Source organism: Physeter macrocephalus, unplaced genomic scaffold, assembly GCF_002837175.3.
Source record: "Physeter macrocephalus isolate SW-GA unplaced genomic scaffold, ASM283717v5 random_49, whole genome shotgun sequence".
In the NCBI taxonomy this organism is placed as follows: Eukaryota; Metazoa; Chordata; class Mammalia; order Artiodactyla; family Physeteridae; genus Physeter; species Physeter macrocephalus.
Genome location: NW_021145339.1, coordinates 136400 through 150000, shown reverse-complemented (window position 1 = coordinate 150000; position 13601 = coordinate 136400). Strand labels below are relative to the sequence as shown.

The 13601-nt window shown below is 48.6% G+C and overlaps 1 protein-coding gene across 5 annotated transcripts; it reads right to left on the bottom strand.

Moving 5' to 3' along the window:
- Positions 1-2301: 2301 nt before the first annotated feature.
- On the bottom strand, positions 2302-13596 carry WFDC3 (WAP four-disulfide core domain 3). Of its 5 annotated transcripts, none has more exons than XM_028483665.2 (6): positions 13494-13596; positions 13018-13100; positions 11545-11633; positions 4525-4656; positions 3788-3973; positions 2308-3248 (listed from the first exon to the last, which is right to left on the bottom strand). In XM_028483665.2, the coding sequence occupies exons 3-6, from the start codon at positions 11621-11623 to the stop codon at positions 3121-3123; spliced, it is 525 nt and encodes a 174-aa protein (XP_028339466.1). In that variant the 5' UTR covers positions 11624-11633; positions 13018-13100; positions 13494-13596; the 3' UTR covers positions 2308-3120. The 5 variants fall into 5 exon arrangements, with proteins under 5 accessions (XP_023984162.2, XP_023984161.2, XP_028339466.1 ...); XM_028483666.2 differs by having other exon boundaries at positions 13443-13583; XM_028483668.2 differs by having other exon boundaries at positions 13490-13581.
- Positions 13597-13601: the final 5 nt, after the last annotated feature.

Genomic DNA, 13601 nt, shown 5'->3' with positions numbered 1-13601 from the left:
GTAGGAAAAGCTGCCTAGAAAGGTCTTGGAGGTGCGCAGCGGGGAGGGGTGGGGTGTTGTAGGGTGCGAGATGTGGAATTTGGCCTCTTCTCAGCCCTTGACCTCCAGCTCCAAGTTCAAATTCAGCCCTTCAGCCCTTTCTCTCTCTCTCTCCCTCCCTCCCTCCCTCCCTCCCCCCCCCCCTCCCCTTTCTATCTTCCTCTCTCTCTCAGGAACTTGCTACCTATAGGCAGGTCAGCAGCTCCCATGCGGACAGGATGGGCTGCCCCAGATGAGAAGGAAAGATCTGGAAGGGACCCCTCTCCCAGTGCTCAGCCTGAGCTGCACCTGGAGCTCACACCTCCCTCTCCAGTCCTGCTCTCCACCCGGCAGAAAATCATCCTACAGTATTTTAAGATCCCCAGATTATCTTTCATAGAAAACTCTTCCATATTGATTTTTCCAACTAGATGCATGTATAATATTATTTTGATTGTTTTAATAAACAATAATTAACAAATAAACATTGCTTATCAAATAAATAATGATAAGCAAAACAATGGAAGAGGGATTGGCTAAAATGTTCATCAGCCCATCACAGACCCCGGTCCTTCCCACCTCCCTGCAATGTGAGCCTGGAGGCATGGGTGTCCCTAGGATGACCACCCCAAGGCTCACGCCAGCCACTCTTTTTCAGATCAGGAAACGCTGTCAAATGTCTCCTCTACTCCAAGAGATGAATGTTCTAAACCAGCAGAAACCATAATACCACATGCCAGTATGAAAACAGAGGAGGAAAAGGGGGCACAAAAACCCAGCAGTGGTGAGAACTTTTTAAAAAATTTATACTTCACCTTTTTCCATTAAAGTTGGGAATTACAAAAGCATTTCTGCAATAGTCAACATGAGCAGTGATACCTTTTTTTTTCTTGTTACAAAAGCCCTGCTTACTTAGAAATTTCTGTCCGAATTTTAAATGCATATGTCCTTTGACCCAGTATGGTACACACAGTTCATTACCTACCTATCCCAAAAGCATTCCCTCCTTCCTTCTTGCTAATAGAAGCTCGATTTCTTTTTTTTTAATTCTCAGCGCTTTTTTTTAAAGTTGTGTATTTTATTTATTTATTTATTTTTTGGCTGCAGTGGGTCTTCGTTGCTGCAGGTGGGCTTTCTCTAGTTGCGGCAAGCGGGGGCTACTCTTTGTTGCGGTGCGCGGGCTTCTCATTGCAGTGGCTTCTCTTGTTGTGGAGCACGGGCTCTAGGCGTGCGGGCTTCAGTAGCTGCAGCATGCGGGCTCAGTAGTTGCAGCATGCGGGCCCTAGAGTACGCGGGCTTCAGTAATTGGGGCACACGGGCCCAGCAGTTGTGGCTCGCGGGCTCTAGAGCACAGACTCAGTAGTTGTGGCATACGGGCTTAGTTACTCCGCAGCATGTGGGATCTTCCCGGACCAGGGATCGAACCCGCGTCTCCCACGTTGACAGGCGGATTCTTAACCACTGCGCCACCAGGGAAATCCCATCAATTTTTTGGGGGGGGAAGTATAGTTGATTTACAAGGTTGTGTTAATTTCTGCTGTACAGCAAAGTGATTCATTTATATATACATTCTTTTTTCATATTCTTTTCCATTATGATTTATCACAGGATATTGAATATAGTTCCCTGTGCCATACAGTAGGACCTTGTTGTTTATCCATTCTAGAACCTTGATTTTTATAGCCACGTGGTCACCTGCCTCAGCCTCAGGGATGAAGCAGGATTAATTTAAGATCTTAGGTCACTTTCCCATTAGCGTCTGCAGACATTTGCTTTCCAGGCCTTCCTTGCAGCTCCAGCCAATGAGATGACAAGGGAAGCCTGGGAAGGCCGTGGCTTCTGGGGAAGCCACTCTCCATCACGAAAAAGAGAGCATGGTTTGCTGTAAAGGTCTTTTCACCACTGCCCTCTACACACAACTTCCTGTTGTGACATCTAGAGCTGCAGCAACCATCCCACACCCATGAGGTGACTGGCACAAGAACAAAAGCCAACACACTGAGGATGGTGGAGACGGAAGAAATGACTCTGGCCATCAGTGTTTCGGTCCAGCTGCTGAACCAGCCTCACTGCCTCTCTCAGACTCTGACGTGAGAAAATTAAATGTCTTTATTGGCTAAGCCACTATTAGTTAGGTTTTCTATTAATTGCAGCCCAACAAACTCCTAATGGGATAGACTTGGGAATTACATTCATTCAGCAAATATTTACTGAGAGCTTGTTTTTTGCCAGGCTCTATTTAAGAAACTAGAATTCTACTACTAAGAATTTACCCAGATTTATCTGCAAAAGTAGGCCATGATTTTTATATGTGCAAAAATGTTAATGTCCAACAAGAGGTAACTGGTTAGTTATTTTCACCGAGCTGTATTAAAAGAATGTATGTGATGGCATAAAGGATCTCCAAGATATAGAATAAAAGATCTCCAAGATACAGAATATATATTTTGTCTACATAAAAAATATATTTTTTTAAATTATCTTGGTCCCAAGAACCTAAAGACATCCCTCCCTAGAGCAAAGCTACCTGGAGGGGACAAAACACCTGTCTTGGAGCCAAGGGCTGGCCCCCAAGGAAGGTGAGCCAAGGTGGGACCATCCAAGCGACTCAAAAAACTAGCCACTCACCCCAGTTCCGTTCCCCAACTCATATTCTCCAACAAAAGAAAGGCCAGGAAGTCCAAAAAGAGGCCTGACTGTCCCACTCCTGGACAAGTCTATGGCAAGTCACCCCAGGTTTGGCTTGCATCCTTCTCCCCCCTGGCCACGCCCAACCAGCATCCATTTCCAGTGTTCTCAGAAAGAAGGGATCCCCTATCCTTCCTAGATAAGTCAGTCCCATAATCCTACAGCCAGGTTCAGACCCCTTTGCTCTCTTTCCTCATCTTAGCCCTCAAAGAGCACAGACAAGAGGGTCAGCATCAGCCTTTATTGGGGAAAAGAAGCACCACACACCCACTGCCCAAGCCCAGGGCTGGGTTTCCTACGCTCAGGGCAGCAGCAAGAACAGAAACAGAGCAGCGAGGGCAATGCAAGTCCCTGGGGGTGCCACAAGCCCCAGGACATCATCCTCTCCTGGCTACCAGGACAAGCCCCCTGGAGTCACCAAAGAAACTCAGGACACATCAGGACAGCTAGGGCACCTGGATCTCTGCAAGTAGAAGAAACATCAGGCCACAACGGTGCCCTCCTGGCTCCAGCTCCCCAACATGTTGTTTTTCCCTTCCACCCTGGAGAAGTTTGGCAAAGATTACTCTCAAAGGCCTTAAATGGCTCCCTGCTTCCCAGACAATCCAGTCTAAACTGGCATTGAAGACTCTTATCGTTCATTGACCAACCTTATATTTCCTGTTCAAAAAACAGCCTGTCTGTTCCCTTATGCACTCTCTCACCACCCCCATCCCAGCTCCCCAAACACATCAAACACATTACCCCCTCTGTGCCTTTGCTGACCGTCACCAGAGCACCCATGCAGCATGTTCTCTGTGCTCTCTTCCCTTGGTCACATCCTGCCTAGGCTTTAGGGCCCAGATCAAATCCTACTTCTAGGAGAAGGACCTTCCCAAGGAGCCACACTTACTCTCATCACCTATACACGCATACTGCCTATACAAGGGTTCTGATCTGTGACATAGAATCTTTCTCTCCAACTAGACTCTCCAGGACAAAAACTGTCTTGCCCTTCTGGAGTCCCCACCCAGCACCTAAGCCAGTGCTCTGTACATAGCAGTTAAGGCCATTGTTATTGATAACAATGGGCTGTACTCACCTAATTCAAAATTAGACATGATGGTCCGGTTGGGGTTCAGGGCCAGCTGGGGTGGCAGGACTGGCGGGACACAGAAACGGCCACAGCCTGACTTGCAGCACTTCTCCCCAGCTTGGCAGTTCTCATCCACCATGCAGCTGACAATGCACAGGCCCGCCAAAATTTTTGGACAGTCACCACCCCGCCCTGTGGGATAAACAGGCATAGGTAGAGACAGGAGGGTTGGCTCCAATGACTCCAAGTTGCCATCTGGGACTTAGGGGCTCCAGATGAATCCATCCCTGATTCTAACTAGATCTTAACCAAAGATCTGCCTGGAAAACCTTGAAGTTCAAGGATCCGAGCCCCTGCAGGGCCCCAAGACACCATCTGGACTAACGATTTCCAAATGGTGTCCCCCAGGGAGTTCCCTAGAGGTACCTTGGGACTTGATACGTCTATGGGTTTGGGGCTGGGGCTGGGAGCATTAGGAGCAAGGCTCCCAGAGCACCAGCCTCTCCCCTAGGCTTGGGCTTCCTACTAACACCCGCTGCCTCCCTCTAGTTCTTTCAATGCCAACATGGGCCCCTTGGTCCTTGGAGGAGGGTTGCTTTGGGTTGAGGGGCTAGGAGGACTGGAGAGATGAGAACTCTGACTCCTCCCACGAAGAGAAAGAGAAGAAGGCCACAGATGGCTCCCTCGCAAGCCAACCCTGGAACCCCGGGAGCACGCAAGTCTTCCCCAAAGAGCCGACATACCTCCCTTAATGTCTCCATGGCAGGCATGGCCACAGCCGGTGCTGCAGCACTTATGTCCCTGAGGACAGGATGCGTCCCCATCACACAGCTCTTGACATGGAAGGGGGTCGGCAGGACATTCACCGCCAAACTCTGCCATAAAATCAGAGCATTGGGGCCCAGAGGTGTTCAAGCCCAGTGTTTCCAGTTATTTTTATTAGGACTCTGAGTATAAAATACGTTTTCCATTGAGTCCCGTGTGTATTTATGTGTAAAATGTACATATTTATGTGCATACATGTATATGCAATGCTGATCCTTTATATTCTATTTCTTTTTTTTTTAATGCTGACCACAAAATACGAAATAGATATCCAGACTCACAGACTGAAAAGCACTGTTGAGGTCTAACACATTGCGGCAAACACACTAGCTGCCACCCCCACATTCATCCTCCCTCCTTGCTTACTGTGGTCGACATCAACACCGCGGGCTGCTGGAATACATGCTCTTGGGTAAGCCCCCTCCCGTACTGTCTCTGAGCTTGACTGGGTGACTTGCTTTGACCAACAGGACACCAGCCAAGTATGATGCAAGCAGAGGCTTGAGCAACGCTTGCATACTGGGGCTTGAACACTCCCTCTTGGAAACCAGCCACCATGCTGTAAAGCAGCTTGGGCTAGGCTGCGGGATAATGAGACGCCTCCGGAGAGAGAATCTGGAGGAGGAGAGGCCATCCTGGACATTCCAGCCACAGTGGAACTTGTCAGGGAGCTCCCAGCTGCATGAAGCACCTCAGCTGTGCCACTGGGTATAAGAACTGCCCGGCTAAGCCCAGCCAAGCCCAGGCAACCCACAAAGCCACACAACTGTGAGAAAGAATGCACTGTGTTAAGTCGCTAAGTTTGGGGATGGTTTGTTAGGTGGCAATAAATAACCGAAGCACTTGTGAATAGAATCCCAGGCTTGTTCCGAGAGGCAGTGAGCCCAGTCAGCTAAAATGATTTGCTTCCCCCATATTCCCTTGTAACTAGGGGTGACCACAAACTAAGATATAAGCTGGGAAAACTTTTGCACTGTTGGTTCAGGGAATACAACTGTCAAAACTGGCCCCTCATTTCTTTCTTCTTCCAGTCCAAAGACAGACAAGGAATCAGAGCAGCCTTCTTGCAACCAGGAGGCAACCAGTATGAAGACAAAGTCAAGGACTGCAAAGGAGAGAGAGAGAAATTGCTTCATCATGGAGCCACCACACCAGCCCTGGCGCTGACTTCAGGACTTCTCGTTATGTGAGAAAGAAGAATCCCTGTTGGTTTCATTTTCTGCTTCATGTAGCCAAACACATTCTTGATGTGCCCTTTCAAAGCCCCTGAGAAGATAATGAAACTCAGAGAAGAGAAAGGGTTGGCCCAGAACTGCAGAGTGAGTCAGCGGCAAAGCAGGACAAAACTCAGCTTCTTGGTTTGCAATGAAGCACTCTTTCTACTACACCATCCTTAAGACATGTGGGCAACAGGCCAGGCCCACGGGGGCAGGCACACCCGAGAAGTCACATCCAAACCAAACCCACTCACCATGACTCATTCTTCTCAGTGTTTATTTCAAGTTTTTTAAATGGAGGGGAAAATGACAGGCAATTCAAGCTTTGTAGAAACCAAGACAGGACTGGCCCAGTGCCTCTGAGAACGAACATGTACATACGATTGGACACAGCTGGCTCCGGGAACTCTGATATGATGGAAAAAGCAAGTGCTGGACTCCAAGAGAATACATGCAGCTAAACAATCAAGATATAATAACCTGGCATCCTAGGATTTTTCGGAATAGCCCCTATTTCAAATATTTTTTGCCATTGTCCGCTTGTGTCACAACTATGTGTCTTGATATTTTTTATTCAGAAAATATGGTCACTGTAACCACCAGATGTATCTCCCCACACCTCCCCACCTGTCTGACAAACACTAAAATCCATTTAACAAGGAACAAAGCCTTTTACCCCACGGTTGAGAAGGCTGGGCATAAAAAAAATCTCCCTGGTAGGGAAAAACACAGCAACATAAACTTCTCACCAAGTCATACCGTGTGCCCTAGAGTGGAGGCCTAGAATACCACACTTCCCAGATTTCAACATTTTTCCGGGCCCGACTCTGAAGTAACCAATGCCAGGAGTACCCTGCTACCTCCGCCCTCATCCTCAGGACCAGGCATAGAGACCAAAGCCCTACCCTCTCCCAGGCCAGGCTTCCTTGAGATCCCTGGGGTTTTGTCAAATATTAGAAGCAATGAAGGGACCCTTGGAAGATAGGCTGAAGCCCTGAGGGTCACAGCACATCCCCTCGGACCAGTGCCCAGCAGAGCCACCCAGTCTAATACCCTATCTGATGTTTGAATCCCTGCCAAACAATCCCCTACTCTCAGCTTGAACAGCGGGAATTAAGGGGGCTTCAATACCTCCAAGCCAGACTACGCTATCTTTATACTTAAGCTAGACAGCCTTAGGTATAAAGAAGTCCTTCTTTATACTCAACCGAAATCTGTTTCTATTCATTGGTCCTTTTCCCATCCCCAGAGACCTGGCAAAAACATGGCTCATGCCATCTCTTTAGCCATCCTCTGCCTTTCACTGTCTTAGCTTTGCCAGGCTAGGTAAGCTCAGTTCCTCATACCACATGGTTTCCAGTCACCTCACAGGTATCTTAGCAGGAATGAGGATGAGAAATAAGAATGATAGCCAGAACGGGGATGGTCATCCCTAGCCTCCAGATATGCCCCTATCCCAAGATCCCAAGCTATCACCAGAAAAGTAGAATAAAAAGCTGAAGCCTAGGAAATAGTCACACTTAGTCTTTACTGTTGCCCCAGCTCCAACCTTCCACTAGGGAAGAACACCAGCTGCTGGCAGAAAAGTGAAATTTCAAAACTTCTTAAGCCAAGAAGGGCCCTCTGAGCCTTCAAACCTACTCCTCTTCTCTTGTAAATAGACACCCAGAAGGGGGAAGGATTGGCCTGAGATCAATGGTCACAGAATTGGGTCCCAAACCCCCAGCTCTGACGCTAGGTCCAGTGCCCTTTAACCCACATCATGGTGATCCTCTGCACTCCGCAACGATCACCCAAAACCAAATCAACAAGCACTGGGACTCAGCTCAGTTCTGCCAAAAGACCCAGTGGTAGACAGTTTTAGGGGTTAGGAAAACTTATAAATAAACTAGTGTGTCTGGAACCCCCAAGACCACTCCTAGTTTTGGTGATTCACTAGGACTCACAGGACTTGGCATACAGTTGTACCCATGGCCATGATTTACGACAGCACAAAAATACAAAGCAAAATCATCAAAGGGAAGAGGTGCACGAGGTGAAGTCCAGAGGAAGCCAGGCGCAAGCTTCCAAGAGTCCTCTCCCAGAGGAGTCACACAGGATGACTTCATTCCTCCAGTATGGAATTGTGACAATACATGTGAAGTGGTATCTACCAGGGAAGCTCACTGGAGACTTAGGGTTCTTCCTGGAGGCTGGTCACATGGGTGCTCTCTGCCTAGCTCATACCACTCTTATTAGTTACGGTGACAGGAACTGTCTCAAAATCCAAATTCCCAGAAGCCCACCAAGCCCAATCTTGTGAGCAGGCCTTTCTGAGAATGTCAGTCTTGGGCCTGCTGTGTCAACTCTTAGCTGTACAACCAGCAGTGAGGTTTCAGAAAAAGGGGTCCCAAACACACAGGGAGCCCATGCCATCAATGCATACAAAGGATACAATGTACATGTCGTGGGACTTCCCTGGTGGCGCAGTGGTTATGACTCTGCGCTCCAGGGCTTCCCTGGTAGCACAGTGGTTAAGAATCCGCCTGCCGGGCTTCCCTGGTGGCGCAGTGGTTGCGCGCCCGCCTGCCGATGCAGGGGAACCGGGTTCGCGCCCCGGTCTGGGAGGATCCCACGTGCCGCGGAGCGGCTGGGCCCGTGAGCCACGGCCGCTGGGCCTGCGCGTCCGGAGCCTGTGCTCTGCAACGGGAGAGGCCACAGCAGAGGAAGGCCCGCAAACCACAAAAAAAAAAAAAAAAAAAAGAATCCGCCTGCCAATGAAGGGGACGCGCAACTAGAGAAAAGCCCGCGCGCAGCAACGAAGACCCAACGCAGCCAAAAATAAATAAATAAATAATAAATATATTTATTTTAAAAGACTCCACACTCCCAGTGCAGGGGGCCCCGGTTCGATCCCTGGTCTGGGAACTAGATCCCACATGCATGCCGCAACTAAGAGTTTGCATGCCCCAACTAAGGATCCGGCAAGCCGCAACTAAGGAGCCCACCTGCCACAACTAAGACCCAACACAACCAAATAAATAAATAAATAAATAAATGTTTTTACAAAATAATAATAATGCACATGACGTAATAAGCAAAACAGAGGGTCACAGGGGATCAGGAGGGTTCAACTTTCATGCAGTGGGAGGGGGGCCATGAGGGAGCCAGAGGGGACAACTCTTAGGCCATAATCTGAATCTTCACTGCAAAACCTCCTCCTCCTCCTCCCAAAGTTGTCCCCTTCTCAGTAAAGATCACCACCATCACCCAACAGCTCCAGCCAGACACTCACCACCCTTTTTGACACTTCCTTTTCCTCAACACCCACATCTGCTAACTTCTTTCCCCAGCCTGTCAGCTTCACCCTCAAAAGTACTTCAAGTCTGCCTCTCTTCCAGGTCTGCACTGTCACCACCCTGGTCTGAGCCATGATCACCCCCAACCCAGCCTGGCATATTGGCCTCTCAACTGTCCTGCCATCTTCTACATTCGCCCCATCCATTCTTCAGACACCAGCAGAGCAGCCTTTTTAAAATGAAAACTGGATCAGGCCTCTCCTGCTTTTATAGACCCCTTTAAAGGCCTCCCATTGCACTTAAAATAAAGCCTTAGACAGAGACCCCGGAGACTCCCCCAGAGCCTGGACTCTGCCTCAACTGGAATCACCTTCCTTCTCCATCTCTTTTCTCCAGCCACACTGACCTTTCACCTCCTTAAAATAGTTAAGCCCTGCCCTACTCTACTGCTTTTGCCCCTGCAGTTCCCTCTTCATAGCACTCCACCCGATGGCCAGCTTCTTCTCGTTCTCCAACTTAAAATGATACCTCCTCTTTCCCTCTCTTTTCTTTCCCTTCATTGCACTCATCACGACTGGTGGTTATTATTGCTCGTTTATGATTATTTACTGTGTCTCACATCAGAGGGTGAGCTCCATGAGAGCAAGGGCCGTGGCTACCATGCTCACCCCAGGATGCCCAAATGCCAGGTAGGGTAGACACTCAATATGTGTTGAATCCATTTATAAGTGAGCAAGTGAATAGACAGGCCAGACCTCAGATAGTTGGGAGGGAACCTGAACAGCGAGGTGCTGGGCATAACTATATGAGCTGTCAGGCATTATTTGGCAGGTTTTGTACAAGTTTCTTATGTACATTTCTTCTCAACTGCATGCTGTAGACTGAATATTTGTATTCTCCGAAACTTCATATGTTGAAACCTAATCTCCAAAGTGAGGGTATTTGGAAGTGGGGTCTTTGGGAGGTGATTAAGTCAGGAGACTGGAGCCCTCATGAATACTAGTGGCCCTTACTGCCCTTCTGCCACGTGAGGTCACAGCAAAAAGATGGCAGTCTACAAACCAGGAAGCAGGCCCTCCTAGACACTGAACCTGCTAGACCTTGATCTTGGACTTCCCAGCCTCCAGAATTGTAAGAAATAAATTTCTGTTGTTTATAAGCCACCCAGTCTATGGTATTCTGTTATAGCAGCCCAAATGGACACTGCATTATCACTCTATGAGATAAATACCCTTATCTCTATTTTAAGGATGATAAAAATGAGGTTCAAAGAGATGAAAGGACTTGTCCAAGGCCACAGAGCCAGCAAGCAGAGGAGCCTGGTTCAGACCCATGCTCAGACCCGAACTGCCTCAGGGGAGCAGGTCCCAGGGTCTGCCCTGTGCCCTCAGGCACCCTGACATTCCTCCACGTTACCAGACAGGACAGGCTATGGTAAGCTTCTGGCAAATCAGAGCTTAATGAAAGCAGAGATTATTCATAGCCCAGGAAGGGGAGTTTCCTGTGCAATGGGCTGTAGCAACAAGTCCCTATGCGTGAGTGGGCCAGCCCTCCTCCAGGACTGGAACTGTAGAAAAGTAGTTAGCTAATATCCCAGCAGAAATATTACTTCCCACCAGACGAGGAACCCCACTCAGCCAGTGGGCTCTGGGAGAGGTGCAGAGAGATCACTACTCTAACCTGCCAAGCTCCAAGGAAAGAGGAAGCCCCATCTGGGCTAGCCAGGGCCCAGGGCAGCTCACCAAGCTGCCTTGTCTGGCTGCCAGCCTCACCCTCAGCCCCCGCAATTCAGCCATCACCTTCCAACACTGCGAAGATTGTACCAGGCCTGACAAGTTGACAGTGAGTGACCCGCGTGAGACAGATTCCCAGGCTCTGGTTCCAGAGCTGGCCCTCCAGAGTCCTGGCAAAGAGTACAACACTCTATTCTCCCTTACGGGCAGGCTGCCCAAGGGAGCTGCTGAAGCCAGGCACAGACAACGCCACTGGGTACAGGGAAGGGGCCTGCTACCTGGGGAGGTTTGGCTGGAAGGAGGCCAGCCTTCACAGGAACCCTGAGTTCAAAGTAAAAGATGCAGATAATCAATGGCCTGTTCTCTCCTGACAGAAGGCAAAGAACTGGGGACACGAGTGATTAAAGGAGAAGAGACCCCCCAAAAGGGGAAAAAAGAGGTGAGCTAAATTTCAAGAGCCAACCTAGGAGATAGGAAGCTCTCTGGGTCTATCTAGCCCAGAGGCAAGATCGGATCTCCTTGTCCAGAGAGGACAGAGAAAGCCAGGAAGACCTAGCCTGGCTGTTCCAAGAATCTATGCATCCAGTTCTCTTCTACAGAGAAGACCATCTCCCCAAATGAGGACCCTCACTCTGGCAGGAGGCAGGGGATGACTTCTCCTCTAGTCGTTTTCTATTGTTGTTAGCCAGGGATCCCAAATGATAGCTCACCATGCTCTCCTGCAGTCACCCAGGATGCCACGGACCCAAGAGCAAGAAGTGCCTTCAGGAGGAAGAGGCAGCTCGACATGATGATGATGCTGAGGGTAGAGATCAGAAATCAGTTCAGGCCAGACGTGTACACCTTGTGTTGTATCAATACATCAACTGAGGGAAGGGCAAGACTAGGGGATTGGTCTAAGGCCAGCCACAAAGTTTTCCCTTTCGCAATAATCCCCAAGGATGTCTTCTCCTGACAAGAAGAAAAGTGACTGGTTGCTGGTGTGTGGGAAAATTCCTGGCACTACCAAAAGACACACGTGATGGGAATGATCCAACTCTGCAATATACACAACATCCCTGGACAATGATGAGGAATCTAATGGGCAGCTGAGAAAATGGAGGGATGGCCATTGGATAAAGGATCAAAGAGAGCCCTAGAGGGTTTTGGAAGGACACAGCTACAGCTGTAATGAGAGAGGAAAGGACTAGAGACACAACTAAAGAAAAGAACCAAAGCTAATAAAATGTACTGTGGCTCTGGTCCATCCTAGCAACCTAGAAAACAGAGAATGGAACAGACTGCTTAGAAAGTATCCAAAAACTACAGAAAAGCAGTGTTTAGATTTGTTCAGAACTAATATAAATGCACCAAAAACCTACATCTTGGTCCCTCTAGCCCATACAGGGCATTCTTGGACTATACGAAGGTTAGTCGACAAAACCCAAAAGAACAGTTGCTATGACTCAAGTAGTAACCTAGGTCATATATACTCCCTTTCTTTATCTCTTCTTCCTATATTTCTTTTTATTTTTCTTTATCTATTCCTTTGGTCAACCATGATACCTAACAGTGCCCACTGGCATTGCTTAGCCTAATAAGGTTAAAGGGTAAAAACCTCCTTAATAGGGACAAAGAGTTTGGTGCCAGAAAGTTGCCTTATTATTTTAAGGCTGATTTTGGAGCACGGAGATAATTAACATTTATTGATGACCTAACATGTGTTTTATACACATTATTTATTTTATGCCTCACAATAATCTTGCAGAAGTAAGAAAACTAGTTCAGAGGGAAAATTAGCCAAGGTCATTAAGCTAGTAAGTGGTGGCTGCTGGAATTTAATAATAGTAATGACAGATAACATTGTTTGAGGGTTTACTACTGCCAAGGTTCTAAGTACTTTACATGAATTAACTCACTTAATTCTCATTGCACCCCTATGAGTTAGGTACTATTATCCCCATTCTACAGATGGGGAAACTGAGGCACAGAAAGAAATGTGGGTCACAGCTAATAAGTAGTAGAACAAAGGTAAGCAGTCCAATCCCATAGTCAGTGTTAACCACCATATCATAATGGATTTGAACTCAGATCTTTCTAACTGCAAAACTCATGCACCTTCTACTACCCCGTATTATGATCTGATAAAAGTAACTTTATCTACCACCCATAAGTAGATCCAATTCTATTCAGGGACGTCTTACCTCTAATGCAGAGCTAAAGGGGCTCTGGGGAACTCCACAGCTGTTAAATCCCTGCATCCCCAGCCCATCCCAGTATCACGCATCTGGGGAGAGAAGCCCAGAATCTTGATTCAGATGCTTTCAGACGCCAAGAGGCAATCCCTGGGGTCAAGGCCTGGAGAGACCACTGGGTGAGTGGGATGGCATAGGCCAGACCCCCTCTTGTTGGGTTTCGGGGTCCTCGCATTAGCCCCATCCAATTCCGGGGGCTGACTGCCAGGCATATTAAAATCTAGTTTTCCAGAGACAACTGCAGATGCCTCGGTACTAAACGCTCCCCTCCACTCCCCAACACCAGCCCGAGGAAACCTGCTCCCCTCCTCCTGCCCCGCACTTCTCCACGGGCCTTGGCCCGGCCAGAGAAAGATCCTTGACTGAACACCCACAGTTTACACCCGAGGCGCGGCCGCTCCCGAGAGGGAGCCTGGCCAACCTACACACAGGTCCTCTAAGCGTCTGAGACCCGGCGAGACGCGGCGGCTCGGTTCCCCTGATAACCCTGCCGCTCGCTGCGTCGCGCTTCCGGAGCCTGCGGGCGGCGCGCT

Excerpts from the sequence above, each read along its gene's own strand:
- WFDC3 (XM_024128393.3), bottom strand. The coding sequence starts at position 5,249 with ATGTCCAGGATGGCCTCTCCTCCTCCAGATTCTCTCTCCGGAGGCGTC. Across the intron at positions 3,974-4,524 it reads CCATGGAGACATTAAGGGAG|GGCGGGGTGGTGACTGTCCA; the intron begins GTATGTCGGCTC and ends TTTATCCCACAG. Across the intron at positions 3,249-3,787 it reads CATGTCTAATTTTGAATTAG|GGTGGAAGGGAAAAACAACA; the intron begins GTGAGTACAGCC and ends AAACTTCTCCAG.